The sequence below is a fragment of the Hylaeus anthracinus genome, unplaced genomic scaffold (genome assembly GCF_026225885.1).
Source record: "Hylaeus anthracinus isolate JK02 unplaced genomic scaffold, UHH_iyHylAnth1.0_haploid 4, whole genome shotgun sequence".
Taxonomy (NCBI): domain Eukaryota; kingdom Metazoa; phylum Arthropoda; class Insecta; order Hymenoptera; family Colletidae; genus Hylaeus; species Hylaeus anthracinus.
The window spans coordinates 12549107-12565002 of record NW_026535289.1 but is presented as its reverse complement, the minus strand read 5'-3'; the positions used below and the strand labels follow the sequence as shown (position 1 = coordinate 12565002).

Here is a 15896-nt window from a genome sequence, read left to right as displayed (position 1 = left end):
ATGACAATCAGTAAACCCACGTGCGTTCACAGTAGATTATCGTTATCGAATCGAAACCGATGAACAAAGAGCATCGCGACGAATCCGAGCATCGAATAATTCTTGGAAAGCGGAACGTGAGCCGCGTTGCGTGAAATAGAAAAAGAGGGGGAAGTTGTGGTGTTCTCGATCGACGGGTACGATAGAGGGAGGCAGAAAAGGGAGAACACGCGTGTCGAGTGCAGTCTTGTCGCGCATTCACCGCGCTCCACAGCTTCCTCCCGAAGTTCGTACCAGTGGTCATGTTCGCGACACTTTTGCCCGCGCTTTTATAAAATCAAAGTCGCGTTCCTATCAACACACAGAAGCAGTCTGAATGCGGAACAAAATAATCGGACGGATGAACAGTGACAATATCTGGTGCATCAACGACATTTCACTTTGGAACACGTGAACGATACAGAAAGATCTTTCGTCCCTTCAGCATCCTCGCTGTCACGGTAAGAACACATCACGAAACTTCTAAGCCTCGACTAACTCGAAGTTTCGTTACCTTTGGGAAATGTTCAAAGGAGGATTAGGATTTTGCTCAACGCGAAACTTTTAATCGAAGAAATTTTATTTGCAAATCGACGATGTCCAAATAAATACACGCAGTAGTTCTGTATGAAATTTATTTTATTTTGTTTGTTTGTTTGTTTTTTCTAAATTAATTTAAACGATATATGTTCGATCATTTTACGAGTTCAGACGTTGATCGAGGATTCGAATCCGCGGAAACTTTCGCTCCGCTTCATAGCGTCATAACTCTGCTCGATACGCGTATAACTAAAATTCGCCATCGCTTTCACTGCAAAATGATGCAGAATGAATAGCCTTACGTAATGATAAAAATTCGGTTTTCTCTCACGCTGGTTTCCAAGTTATTTCGTTAAATACTTTCGATTCGTCGCGAATATTCGACTGTGCGAAGAATTAATAATATCGGCGATCTTAAACAGTTTACAAGTTTTTTAAATTAAGATGTACAACGTACTGTGAAAGTATAAAATGATTTTATAATTTTAATTTTCGAATATGTACTGACTTCAAAAATTCATTAATACTGTGCCGACCGGTGACAACCGCGTTGGTGTCGTATGCAAAGCTATCGGGTAAATGCCGGAGCCGAACGAAAGAATCCCGATCAGGCATGCGGTAGTATTATCGAAGTATTAGGATATTTTTCAAAGTATCTAAGAACTTCAGTCACATGTTCGAGGGGTAAAATTTGATTCCCATAATAGATAACAAGTGAGAACATCGCGAGCGTTTTATTGTCAACGTTTATTTCATTGAACGGTAATTCGTACGAGCTTCTATATTCGTCCTTATAGAATCGTAATTGGATCGACATCTTTATCGAGCAAATAATAAAAAAATAAGCTTTTAAGGATTGGTCAATTCGTTTCGGAATAAGAAACAATACCAAATTTTTCGGTTTTTCGCAAAAAAAAAAAAAACGGGTAAAAAATGAAAAATCCCAAAATTTCTTGATCATGGGACCACCACGAAGATATCCTCTACAAGATGCGACAGGTTTCATTCCGATTGGTCAAGCCATCTCGGCGTAATCAATTAACATACATAAAAAACAAAAAATGAAAAAAAAAAATATATACATGTCGAATTAAGTAACCTCCTACTTTTCGAAGTCTGTTAAAAAGAAAGTGTATCTTTTATTCGTTACGCGGAATTTTGTATCTTATGTAACATTTCTCTGGTTACGCGTGATACCGTCTCGCTTCCTAATACCTTTTGAGGCGACCAGCGAAATACCAAGATCGTTCGAAATTTTACGTAAATGGGACTATTTAATGCATCCGGTATATAGTGAATGGCTTTTAACCTCTTCAGGCTTCCTGTATATTGCGCCATAGAAAAACGACACCACCAAACGCAGTAACGATGTAACGCGAATGTCGCCTGTGCGTAAGGTGGATGCAGGTAGATGCAGGTGTAGATGCGCGCAAGTGTGCACTTTCACGTAGCAACCGTAACGGAGTATTACCGATACTCGTCGAATTCGTTTACGAGATGGATCGTAACGGCAGCCAATGTTTGGACACTCGTGTCCGTTTCGTATTGCGGCTCGTTTATTAGGCGATCATGAACGTCAGACTTTACGCAAATTACTATAGTCATGAGAGTTAGGAAAGCTTCTAAGCTTCGACTAACTCGAAGTTTCGTTACCTTTGGGAAATGTTCAAAGGTGGATGCTTAGGATTTCGCTCAACTCTGTGCTATAGTTGTTATTTTAGATTGCTTTCCTTTCAAAATTAAGTGGATCCATGGCTTTACGAAATAGTACTTGCGTTTAAATTTAAACTCTGCGCGAGACGTACCTCCGATATCTATCTCGGATATTATTGCGATCGAAAAGGGCGAAGCGTGAGAATATTAATCGGGATTCCAACGATCGTGTACGCGTTGTTAAAACCTTCTGGGCGATTTCACACAGTTCGTTTACCTCGCTCGATATCGTTGAGATTGTTTTTTAGCTTTATTTTTTAATGGATAAACTGGTTGGAAGGGCTAAATTGATCCGTCCACCGGACTTTGTACATCGTTGACCTAAATGGATATTGAAAAATCGGTTGGAAGGCGTACACTGTTTGATATGTTTTTCGTAATTACGAAACTTTATCGCGGCTGACACTGTTCGTAAGAATATAAGAGATAATGAAATTAGATGTTTCCTGGTTGACACTGTCGTTATCGACGGAACTAAAGTAGATCAATAGAATTCTTTAATTGATTGCCGAAAACGATTCAATTGTATATTTCACAAACACATATGTAGTTACATAGTATCTCGAACACCAGTCGGACTGGATTGTTTTTCCATCGTTCCTTGTTACTTTCGTCCTTTCTCTCCGCGGGAAGGATCGCTTGTTATTAGAATCGAAGAATTCGTTCCTGTTAAGTGGAACGATCGGAGTCAAGGCCGAACGAAAGTTCGTTACTTTCATCCGCGGACGATAATGTTGCAACAAAAATTTGAATACCTGTCCCGTATCGACAAGTTTTTGCGGACGTGTGGACCGAGTCGATGCTAAAATAGTAATGTAACCAGTTCGATGTTCAAAGGACTTTCGGTGCATCGAAAACATCGTTCTTGGCTAACATACTGATTTTGGTAACGTTTATATCGTAATTCTATTCTTTTGCTGCAAAACTGATTGTTTACATTTACGCGATCGATTCTACCTCTAATCGTCATTATTTACGAACGTCGCAACTGTTCGAATTAAATGACGTGGCGATAGTGGAAAAACCGGATAATAGGTCAACATTTAGTAGTAAATACTCTGTTGACGTATGTAACTACATGCCGATGTATATTTCGTTGGAATACGCTCATCGGTATTTTCATGTTCCGATGCTTATCCTGACATACTAATGTTAATACTTCGATTCGTAGTACCCATTTCTGCAGACGTATTTTATTGCGTGGCATACAGGCGCCGTTAACGAAGGAAATGCCTATAAAATAAACGATTCAAGGATTCGAGTATCGTAAAATCTCGAAAGGCCGGTCTCGCGAAAGTAGTTGAGCGATCTATGTGTAATATCTACGCAGTTTACATAACAAAGTGTATCTCTGTTATTAACCTTTTAAAGTCTACCGTATATTTTAACACGTGGGCTTCGAAACTATTTCTGATCCGTGTATTACGTAAACACGTTTAATGTATAATACTTTCAGCAATACTTACGATACGTGGCGTAGATATAACATAAAAGGGACAGAGGGGACATTGAACCAAAAACCAAACTAAAGTCTACGTGGTCACGTAGTTTTGTTTACTCGAGGTTCAATTTCATTTGCGTTCACGACTAACGGGTAAAATATTCGAATCGAGAGAAAAAAATATTTCTTGATCATCCGAATAGCTTGTTTCCGTTTGTGGTCTGTCCTCTCGCGAAAAATTTGAATCATAAACAAGTCACAAGGTCTCGTAGATTGTTTTTGTGACTGCAGTGGGCGTTGAATGTATTCGTACACCGATCAATTTCCCAAAAAACTTTTCTGCGAAATTGTAGTTTCTCGACTTCTTTTTTTATAATCTCTGCACACGCTTGTAAGTATTCGAATCGGAGTGTTTAAGTATCCGCTATTATCAGCGACTCGATTGATCAGCAAATAGCTTGAAAAATATGATAAAAGTAAATTGCCTGCTAATGAAGCGTCATCAAATTTTGTTCGCGAGTATCATTGAATCTTCATCGTGTCGCAAGGAATAAATGGTTCGTGATCGAGGCTGTTAGCGGCTGTATAATAATTTCTCTCGGCTCTGACTTGGTCGGCATAATATTAAATATTTTTACTTGAACTATAGTTAGAAATGATTAGATACAAAGGCACAGAATTAACAGGAACGAAACAGGACTGTTTTAATTATTCAGAAATCAATTCTTCTGCTCCAATGGTAAAGATTCGGTTTCATGGTCATAAAATGGTTCGTTACTTTTTTTACGAGGTCTTTTTTTTTTTTAAACGAATATAATTATTGGTGTGACGCCTACATTCTACATGTTCTCATTCAGTTTATTCTTATATAGGAATCTAACCGTGCGAATTGCGGATATTAATTTATAGAGACAGAGGGATTTATTCTTCTTTTTTCCCCGTTGCGAAATTAGTCGAAAGCTATTATTTTTAGAACAATGTCGAATAAAAATTACAACGTTAGACAGTTACAGTTTGTTTACACGATTATGTCAGATGTAACAAATTATATCGGAAGAAACGCGTGTCGAACTCGAGGGACCAAAGTCGATCGAAGTGGCCCGAGAAACACGTATTGCACAGTGACTAATGTTGTAAATATCAGTAACCGACAACTGGTACGTTGGAACTCGATGAGTAAGTTCGATAAGAAATTTCGAACCTTCAACTTACGCATCAGCTTGAACGGCGAACGTCGTTGCAATCGTGCCAATTAATTGGATGCATCGCTTAAATCTTTGTTTTACAAATTATAAGTTGACTTGTACAGTAAATCTCGCTTTAAACGTAAAAAACTTAATCGTTGGAGCTTTATACTTATTGCATTAGGCGTACTAATTAATTACAGCGTAATCGACTTTTTTTTTCAATATCGTCGAGAGTTCGTTACCATTTGCAACGGTTATATCGGAAATGGCAAACGTTGAACTTGAATTTATTAACGTTCCTCTTAAAACAATACAAGCTCGGAACTTTGATGATTTTTGTTGGACTTTCATTGTTGATTCACTGCGCGCGATAAGATTCGCCGCTGTACTTCGACCGGTCTTTCAGTGAATCACAACTATTTACTTGAAAACGGACCAATCGAAAGCGATCAACGAGTTTTTTCACTCGTTCCTGCCAATTTTATTTCGTCGAGCGTAGAAGGTTGTACTATTTTAACGATATATTATTTTTAAAGGAACCACGATGCGCAGAGACTATTTAAAATACGATCGGATAGTAATAGGTTCGCGAACGTGCCTACAAAAATTGCAGCAAAATAAAAATTTATTTTATTCTGTAAATATTGTAACATGAACTTTACTTTCAATCCTTTTTATACTCTTGCACATTGTTTGCATTTCGTAGTTTCTTGTGCATTCAAATTGTAAGTCGCAGTCTAATTGTAACATACGAGTGCTACTTTAATTATGTGCAATTACGTTTGTTCAAATTATTATTACTATGCAAATGTTGTAATATGACCTTTACTTTGAATCTCTTTTATATTCTTGCATATTGTTTATTTGTAGTTTCTTGTGCATTCAAATTGTAAGTCGCAGTCTAATTGTAATAAACGAGTGCTACTTTAATTATGTGCAATTACGTTTGTTCAAATTATTATTACGATGCAAATGTTGTAACGTGAACTTTACTTTGAATCTCTTTTATATTCTTGCATATCGTTTGCATTTCGTAGGTTCTTGTGCATTCAAATTTCCTACAAACGCATAAAGACCCGCAGTCTAGTAATAAGTTTCGGTTTATTAATTATTTGTTGTTTTCGTGACATTAGTATCATGAAATATTTATTCGATCGATTCGTGTATTTGCGATAGTAACATACAATGCTATCTCGATAATAGATAACGGGATATTACTTGACAAAAATCGATCGATAGGTATCCAATCGGCGAAGTGTTGGAATATTCAAATTAACAAAGCACGCGACTATATTAGTCGCGAATCGTTTGTTCGTTACACATTGTACGCATTCGTAATTGCAAAGTAAATGGAGCGGAAGCGCATATTTTCTCGGGCTTCCACCACTCCGGTGCCCACCGTGCATCGGTCATAATTTTGTTGACATCTCTTTTCGTACTGGAGGAAATGATACGGTCGAGTCGAATCCGACGTTTATTAGACGTCCAGCTGAAACAATGATCGTCGTGTAATTCCATAAACAAGATTATGGTTATCGTTCCGGAGATAGGCCATTTTATTCTCTTTGAGGAAGTGCGTTCAACGATCAACCGTTTTTCAATGTCGTCGTTGGCCCGCGCATTGTTTTCCGCTTTCCGAGCGCAACTCGAACTGCGTGCGTAAAGAGTGATTTACAATCGACCGAACAGTGTACGATAAAGAAATAAAAAAAGAATCCTCGAACGTTATTTCAATCCTTGCATCCATCCACTAGTACACGCCACTAACATATCCGTTGGCAAATACGATTCTGGATAAACTTGTTTTGTAACAGGATTTCGTAACGTTATGTTTTCTGTTAGTTTTCGTCGAGTCAGTGTAACAAGGAAACCGTAAAATTGTCGAATTACGCTCCTTTCGAAATCTACAAAGTCACTGTCGTCGCTACTAATTATATCCAGTTATGGTAATAATGTCTTCCACGTGTTCGCCTCTTTTTTCGCGCGCTAGGTAATTCCTGTGCACGTGATTCGACGAAACGCGGGCGAAAATGTCCGAGTCCAGTAACCTTTGTATTTCTCGATCATGGATCCATTAATCTAATCTAATCGCAGATCGACGACAAGTTTTCGCTATACTCGTGTCGAGTGGGTTGGCAGAGTTTATCGCGACTGTCCGATGCAGTTTCAACGAGGATTCCCATTCAGAACGTCGAAAAAAAATCGATTTTACCTTTAGTGGATTTCGCGAGAGTAAGTCTTGTATATATATTAATATCTATTCGTATTCGCACGACCGAAATTTGAAAATAAAATGTTCTCGATACTGTCGTCGTTGTTATTAAATTTCCGATATTCGGAGTGGATATTATGCATCCCAATGCCAATTGCTGCTAACGTCTTCTCGTCACGATGCGTGGCACGATAATGTCACGCATTATTCCTCGGTCGTTCAGGTTTTTTTTTTTTTTTGCACGAATCAAAGTCACCTTGGCACACGAAGTCGTTTCGATCGTGACCTAAAATTTCGTTTTTTTTTTTTCGGCCTTTCGTATAGACGTCGGTAGGTTATTCCAGGATCACCTGCGTAAATCCAACGGAGCGTTGGCGATCCTCGGTAATTATTCATGGTATTACCGATGTCGCTAATTTTCGTTATTTTTCTTGCCCGTTACGCGATCCTTGAATTTTATTACGCATTGAAGTCAACCAACGATGCATTAGTTTTGGAATTATTTCGACTATGTTGAATGGGAAAATATTTGACGACGAATTGAATGGAATAATGGATGAAAGTATGAAACGTTTGAAACTGTGATCTTTTCTCAACGAGGAGTTGCACGAGACTGACTGATATCGAAAGAAAACGATTAAAGGAAAAACCGTAGAAAGAATTTCTAGCTGTATACAGGGTAGTTTCAGCACATCTGTTTAGTTTTTAGCAAACTACAGTAAAGGGTCCTCTGAGGCATTTGAGAGGGTGGGTCATAGCCTAAACGAAAATGTTCTCTTTCGTTATTCTGCAGTGACAGATATAACGTTGCGCATGTATTCTCAGTACATTTAATTTTGTAGCAAAATGACAAGTTGCTGTTTAGTAAATATTCCAACAGTATGTAATTAGTTATATAATTAATTATAATTCTCTTTCGTTATTCTGCAGTGACAGATATAACGTTGTGAATTTATGCTCGGTACATTTGTTTTTGTAGTAAAATAAAAGATTGAATTATAGTAAATATTCCAACAGTATCGGAATTCATATGTCGCATATGTGGTAGGTTTGTTGTTAACTTTGAGGCCCGAGTCTGAATCCCAGACGTTCTTACGGCATATTTCGCGCATCCGCCGCGATAGAAGGATGTATTTCAACGCGGTTCGACTAACACGCGTCCGATGCTTTCACAAACGAGTTCCTTCTTTAACAATGCCGCTTTTGTTCACTCTTGTTGCAGTTGTGCGTTACGGGCTCGTCTATGGTGAACTAATCGGCGAGCGTTCGAGCGTTGATACCCACTCCTAGTACAGGATAAGCTCGCACCATGGAAGTATTGATGCACGAGGCGAGCAATGGTCAGGGAATGAACCCAGCTGGTTCGCCCATTCACGTGATGGAAAAGGAGCCGATTAAACATAAGCTGGAGAGCAAAGAAATCAACAGCGAGACGGTCCGTTTCATGAAAACCGACACGGTGGACACCATCGACATCATGTTCGAAAACATCACGTACACGGTGTCTCTTGGCTGCAGAAAAGGTCAGTCGTTGGAGACGTTAGAGTTCACAGGAAACGAGAAGTTTGGCGATACAGAGACGTGGAAGATAAATAGATAAATTTCTTTTCTGAATGAAAGTTTCGCACAAGGAATCAAAGATAAATCATTATCGACCTGTTCTTCCGAGATCTTCGTTCTCTTCTTCTTCATCTAATTAAGTCCAAAATTTAATTCAGTCGGTTATAAACATCGTACCATGAATAACGCGATAAGAAATGGAAAATTAGTTGGCGCGCAAGACTTCTTTTCTTTTGAAAACCGCTTGCGACGCAGCGAAGAGGGCTTATACGAGTCTCCGCGCGTCGTAGGAAGAAAGATCTCTTCTGGGTTAAGAGGAATACGGCGCTGCAGGTCTGTCGAACGTGGCCAGAGAAATTTTTGCTCGGTCGAAGCCTGACTGGAACGTCTGACCTAATACGACTCGCGGTACTTTCTAAGATAGGTCTTTCGTCTTACGATGCTGTACGTGTACTTATCCGACCGCTTATCGACGAGAGGTAGACGTATCAGAAAATTGTCGGGCAATTTTTATCGCGGTGATCGCATTAAAGCTATAAACGCTCTTATACTCTTATCTCCCTCTGGAATGTGCGGTTTTCAAGAAACGACGGGGATAACCACGTGTTTTTCAAACAGAACATTTTCGCGCCTCTTAGACAGGACACAAGTTCCTGCGCGTAACAGTCGTTTTCTCTTTTGTATTTGAAATAACGGATTGCGTATGCAGGTCGGAACGAGATGTTGCGATGAAGAGAAGCGATAGAAATAACCACGTGCCTTTCAGACGGACAATTTTCGCGCCTCTTAGACAGGACACGAGTTCCTGCGCGTACATAAACTTCAAGTGCGTAACGGTCGTTTTCTCCTTTGTATTTGAAATAACGGATTGCGTTTGCAGGTCGGAAAGAGATCCTGCACGGAATCGGTGGAAGACTTCCAGCGAAGCAGTTGATCGCGTTGATGGGGCCATCAGGCGCAGGAAAGTCGACCTTGTTGGACGTTCTGTCGGGATACAGGATAACCGGCGTGAATGGTAACGTCTACATCAATGGACGACTTCGACAGATGAATTCTTTTCGAAAGTGAGCTCCATATGTATACGCAATATGTATTACAGTGGAAGCAGATGGTCAGTGAATGTAAACTATTACTAGCGGATGCACAGTTTTATCGAAGTCGATAAATACGTATAAATACTACGATCTCACCTGTTCGCGTTCATTAGCGTACTTCCACACCGTTAGTGAATGTATACATTCCGTTAGATTTAAGATAAAAAATGAATGTTGTGTAATTAAGAGTCTATTCGAGGATTTGTCGGTCACGTGTACGCGGTTCATACGTTTTGATGTACGATCGCCACAGGTGCAGCGCGTACATCACTCAGGATGATCGCCTCGAGCCTTTGTTGACGGTCATCGAGAGCATGAGAGTGGCCGCTGACCTCAAACTCCCAACGAAGATTCCGCAATACGAGAAGGAAACGATAGTGAGTAATGTATCGTTGCCGGGGTCAATTGTCCACATGTATTTCGAATTACGTCGGGTACTAATCGCGTCATGTTAAACATACGTTTCGGAAGCTCGATAAGATAAACGTCGTTAAAGCAACGGTGCTTAATACAATGCCGAGCGGAGCACCGAGCTCACCGAGCATCCAAACAGACCAAACGAAATATTTATTATCTACGACAATATTTCGGATGTTTTGGCGTTTATCGCGCAATTATAATTTGTTCTTTTTTCATTTTTGTACCGTCTATCGAATCGAAATAAATGCCCGCGATTCAGACGGAAACCATAGCTACTATATTCGAGTTTGCGAAATTTCGAAATTCGAACGGAGATACCGAATGTTCCAGATCGAGGAGATCTTGACGACGTTGGGTTTGTACGAGCACATGAATACGAGAGCGGGAAGATTAAGCGGAGGTCAGAAAAAGAGGCTGTCCATTGCTTTGGAGTTGGTCAATAATCCGACCGTTATGTTCCTCGACGAGCCAACGACGTAAGTGTCTGAGAAGAAGTGTCTATTGCGTATTCTACGGTCAATTTAATCTGAGACGAGACGAGTAATCAAAAAAATAATGATTATAAGGATATACAACGTCTACTTTGTAATATAACGCGTTTCTTAATGTTAACGTTTTGCAATTTGTATTCACGTAACCGTGTACGTGGTTCTTTCAGAGGTCTGGACAGTTCGTCTTGCATGCAAGTGGTAAATCTGCTGAAGCTACTTGCGCGACAAGGAAGGACGATCGTTTGCACGATTCATCAGCCAAGCGCGTCTCTCTTCCAGCTTTTCGATCTGGTAATAGCAACGTCTACTTGATACAGGGTGCGGCAGAAGTAACTCCTACATTTTAAAAAACGATTGAAAAAAAAGTGGTACGAGATAACACCAGAGACTTGTTAATTCTTAAATCTAGATATAAAAATGTTTCTTTTACTTTATGTTTGAGAAATTATGTCGTCCAAATGGTGGCCTTTACGAGCGATACAGATTTGGAGTCGTTCTTGAAAGGTTTCCATCGCTCTCGCTAGCATTTCGGGGGAAATTCTTTCAATTTCCATTTGGATGGCCTCCTTTAATTCGAGGACCAAGGACGATGTTTGAAAACCTCGGCGTTGAGGTATCCCCACAGAAAAATGTCACACTATTTATTTCTTAAATCTAGATATAAAAATGTTTCTTTTACTTTATGTTTGAGAAATTATGTCGTCCAAATGGTGGTGGCCTTTACCACTTTTTTTCAATCGTTTTTTAAAATGTGGGAGTTTTACGTCCACCGCACCCTGTATAACGTTTCGCATTTACATCCTTTGAATGACAATATTTATGACAATATGTGAAATTGTACTTTTTTTTTTTTCTATCTTTTGTCATTTGTTCGTGCGATAGGTATACGTATTGGCGAAAGGGGAGTGCTTGTACCACGGCACAACCAGCCAATTGATCCCTTACTTGGAGGACATAAAATTGCCGTGTCCCATGTATCACAATCCAGCCGATTATGGTACGTGTAATTATCTTCGAGTGCGCTGCACCGTCCCGTTCTGCGCACTTATTTTATTTACGTCCGCGTTTTCTTTCGCAGTTATCGAGTTGGCGTGCGGCGAGTACGGAGAAGATAAAGTATCGTTGTTGATATCTGGCTCGGAGAAAGGCAGGAGCTTGGAGTGGTTCGAAAATCGGAATGATTTGTTGGACGGGAAAGCTTTGAGAGGTACGTACAATGGGTGTAGAAAGTACTCGTACACCGATCAATTTAAAAAAAAAAAAAAACTATGTGAAATTGTAATTTATTAACTTATTTTTTTATAAACAATGACATTCTACATATTCTCGGAAATCTCTGGAATAGATAGAGTACAAAAAAAAAAGTAGCTATTTATGTAAGTCGCGAAATTAACAAGAAAGAAACAATTAATCGATAGAAATGTTGAAGTAATAAGTATTCGCACAACTGTTTAACATTAATTTATATGTATATAATACTTCCTTCGAGGGATTACCTTTTAATTTTATAATTATTGCAACTCTTCTAAGCGTTAAATTAACTAAATTATTAGTTAGAAGTTAATAAGAAGTGGAATCTTCTTCAATTCCTCTATTCGAGTCTTTTTTAAAAGTACTTTGCTGGAAATTTGATGTTTTCTAATTCGTACGAAGCAATAAACAAATATGTTTACGTTATAAACTCTACTGTAAATGGTTCGTCGTAAGAATCGTACAAATACTTATTGCTTCTATACTTTTACCCACTTTTCGCATTTTTTTTTTTGTTAATTTTACAAATTACATTAACTAGTAAATGTTGGTTGGACTATATCTATCTTAAAGATTTCCGAGAATATGTAAAATATCATTGATTATAAGAAAAGAAGTTAAGAAAAGAAGTTACGAAACAACAATTTCACAGAAAAGTTTTTTGGGAAATTGATCGGTGTACGAATACATTCTACACGCACTGTATGCCTCGTTATTACCTTACGCTGAACGCGAAGTACTGTAACTCCATGCAGCATTAATGATAATGACATTTCCATTTTTAATTTTACAGCATTGCATCCCCTCAGAAAGAACGTCGATGCGAACGGTAACAGTAGCCTCCAAGCCACCTCGTTGATGCATCAAATTCGAATCTTGGTGGCGAGGGGTTTTCTGATGTGTAAAAGAGATACGGTAGGTCGTGCAGCTGCGTTACCTCGAACGATAGTTTAACAGTTAGGTTACACGGTGCAATTAGCTAGAGCTTTCTGCTATTCTGACATTTTGCATGTGTCATTTATTCTTACACAACTTTATCTTGCGCAATTTCCTTCACCTCGTAACGACTGGTAACATAAACAGCACAGAACGAGATAATTATATATTAATTGAAACTTCCATTTGCCGAGCATTTACCAAGTTTTCGTTGTTGCAGACATTAACGCATTTGCGAATTATAGTGAATGTGTCTGTCGGTTTCATGCTTGGCTCGGTTTTCCTCGAAACTGGCATGGATGGCGCCAGAGTTTTAGAAAACTATAATCTACTATTTTCTATTCTTATACATCACATGATGACCACGATGATGCTTACAGTAGTTACTTGTAAGTATAAAGAAAAAAAGAAAACAATTTACCAACGCGTCTGTTCTTCGATCTTTATGCTCGACTTCTATCCTTTCGTTCTTGGGCTGGCTAACTAATGTTTTCATTCCTATAACGTTTCGTTCTTCTAGCATTTATATCAGTTTTATATTAGTTACGATTTTTTTTTCCAGTTCCGATGCAAATGAACATCCTGCTGAAAGAGCATTTCAACAGGTGGTACAGCTTGAAGGCATTTTACACGGCCTTGACCGTGGTCGACTTGCCGATTTCGATATTCTGCTGTCTAGCTTTCACCATAATAGTATACCTGATTACGTCCCAGCCGTTAGAGATTTACCGGTTTTTGATGTTTTTCTTTATTAGCCTGCTGGTAGCTTTCATAAGTCAAGGTACCGGCCTTATGATCGGAGCAGTATTTAACGTAATCGTACGTATACTCGCGCCTCGCGCTGAATCACTGCGTTTAATTGGAATGTTAATGGTACTGGTAAATGAACGAATATCAAGGGCACGATCTGGTAGTTTCAAATAAAGGAATTCGAACTCTTTTGCATGCGTAGATTCAAAATTTGAACGTACAGGTGCGGAAGAAATAACTCCCGCATTTTAAAAGACGATTGAACAAAACAATGGTACGAGATAACACCAGAGACTTTTTATTTCTTAAATCTAGATATAAAAAAGTTCTTTTTTACTTTATGTTTGAAAAATTATGTCGTCCAAATGATGGCCTTTACGGGCGATACACATTTGGAGTCGTTCTTGAAAGTTTTCCATGCGCTAGCATTTCGGGGGAAATTCTTTCAATTTCCTCTTGAATGGCCTTCTTTAGTTCATTCAAGGACCAAGGACGATGTTTGAAAACCTCGGCGTTGAGGTATCCTCACAGAAAAAAGTCACATGGACTTAAATCCGCCGAGCTACGGTCCATACAGGGCGTCGTCAGCGTGAAATTTTGCGGATGGCGTTTCCAGGTCGAGTGATCTCTTTACGCGAAAGAGTTCCGTGCCCACCGTAGCTTGGCGGATTTAAGTCCGTGTGACTTTTTTCTGTGGGGATACCTCAACGCCGAGGTTTTCAAACAGCGTCCTTGGTCCTTGAACTAAAGAAGGCCATCCAAGAGGAAATTGAAAGAATTTCCCCCGAAATGCTAGCGAGAGCGATGGAAAACTTTGAAGAACGACTCCAAATGCGTATCGCCCGTAAAGGCCACCATTTGGACGACATAATTTTTCAAACATAATGTAAAAAGAACCTTTTTATATCTAGATTTAAGAAATAAAAAGTCTCTGGTGGTATCTCGTACCATTTTTATTCAATCGTTTTTGAAAATGTGAGAGTTATTTCTGCCGCACCCTGTATTAGTTTATTAGGAATTAATCCGGGATTTTATTTTTTATGAAAATAACTTCAGACCAGCCACTTGATATTATTACGAAAGATGAGCGAATGTATACAAAGTATATATACGATTGAATTTGACGCGGAAGATGAAGATCAAGTTTCTTTGATCAATTTTAGAACGGGACATTCATCGGACCAACGTTGTCGGTACCATTGATGATGTTTGCTGGATTCGGTGTATCGTTGCGCGACATACCGAGTTATTTGAGATGGGGGACGTACGTCAGTTTTCTACGATATGGCTTGGAAGGGTAATTATAACAGATTAATCATGTTTGAATTTCATTGATGATACCACTAGAATGTTGAATTTAAAAGCAACAAGTATTTAGACATGCAAAATACTGCGAGATTACTACAGTCAGTGTAAATAATGATGTGTTTAAATTCGTAGATTTATTGGTTCCATATACGGGATGGATCGGCCAGTCTTACCGTGTAAAGAGAAGAACAATTTATACTGCCATTACAGATACCCAGCGAAATTTCTTTCCGACATCGCGATGGACGCCGAACAGTTTTGGAACGACGTTATAGCGCTGGTTGCGATACTCATATTGACACGAGTCGCGGCTTACCTATTTCTTAAATGGAAGATCGCGTCTATGCGATAAATTTATTAGGAAGATTCACGAATCAGTGTCAATGCATTCCTCGCGAAACGTAAAACGTAAACGATCCTCGCGATATCGATAAATGACCGTTTCGGCAGTCGTTTAACGGGTAACGCCACTCTAGAGGTTGAAAAACAGCCCTAACTTTGATAATTAATTTTGAGAGTATCGCAAAAGGAACATGATTTCTTTTAACGGGGTTTATTTAACACGCATTGAAGTACAAACAAAAATTGTTGTTTTATCATTTTAGTACCAAATGACCTTTCGCGACAAACCGAGGCGCCAGAATGACTTTTTTTTTAAACGCCTTCACAGAAGGACGGTTTTTTCGTTGAGTATAAAATCTGGAACAAATAACCAAAAACTTTTGTAATCTATATACTGTTGGCTATAGAAGTACGCAGGGTTCTTCTTTAAAAATCAAATAATGTAGAAATAGCGCATTAATCCATTTCTTGGTAAAAAAAAAAAATTAATAATAAATTGTTAATAAAAACGAAAGTGTACATATGTCGTAAAATGTATTGGTTTTCTGTTCCAAATGTTATACAGACAGAGAAAACCGTTCTCCGATGAAGGCGTTTTAAAAGAAAGACAATTTTGGAGACTCCCTTCAGCGC

At 38.9% G+C, this 15896-nt stretch overlaps 1 protein-coding gene across 1 annotated transcript; it reads left to right on the top strand.

The window, feature by feature from the left end:
• The first annotated feature begins 183 nt into the window (after window positions 1-183).
• Window positions 184-15318, top strand: LOC128894643 (ATP-binding cassette sub-family G member 4). The gene is made up of 13 exons (XM_054156510.1): window positions 184-479; window positions 8334-8634; window positions 9552-9735; window positions 10019-10142; window positions 10516-10661; window positions 10844-10967; window positions 11559-11673; window positions 11755-11883; window positions 12721-12842; window positions 13084-13252; window positions 13426-13682; window positions 14777-14910; window positions 15054-15318. Exons 2-13 carry the CDS (start codon window positions 8421-8423, stop codon window positions 15271-15273), a joined length of 1938 nt encoding a protein of 645 aa, XP_054012485.1. The 5' UTR covers window positions 184-479; window positions 8334-8420; the 3' UTR covers window positions 15274-15318.
• The last annotated feature ends 578 nt before the right edge of the window (window positions 15319-15896 follow it).

What these genes read in the sequence shown, in the direction of transcription:
- LOC128894643 (XM_054156510.1), top strand. Translation starts at nt 8,421, where the DNA reads ATGGAAGTATTGATGCACGAGGCGAGCAATGGTCAGGGAATGAACCCA. An exon ending in TGATGTGTAAAAGAGATACG is followed by an intron (nt 12,843 to 13,083) that starts GTAGGTCGTGCA and finishes TCGTTGTTGCAG; the next exon opens with ACATTAACGCATTTGCGAAT. An exon ending in GAGCAGTATTTAACGTAATC is followed by an intron (nt 13,683 to 14,776) that starts GTACGTATACTC and finishes GATCAATTTTAG; the next exon opens with AACGGGACATTCATCGGACC.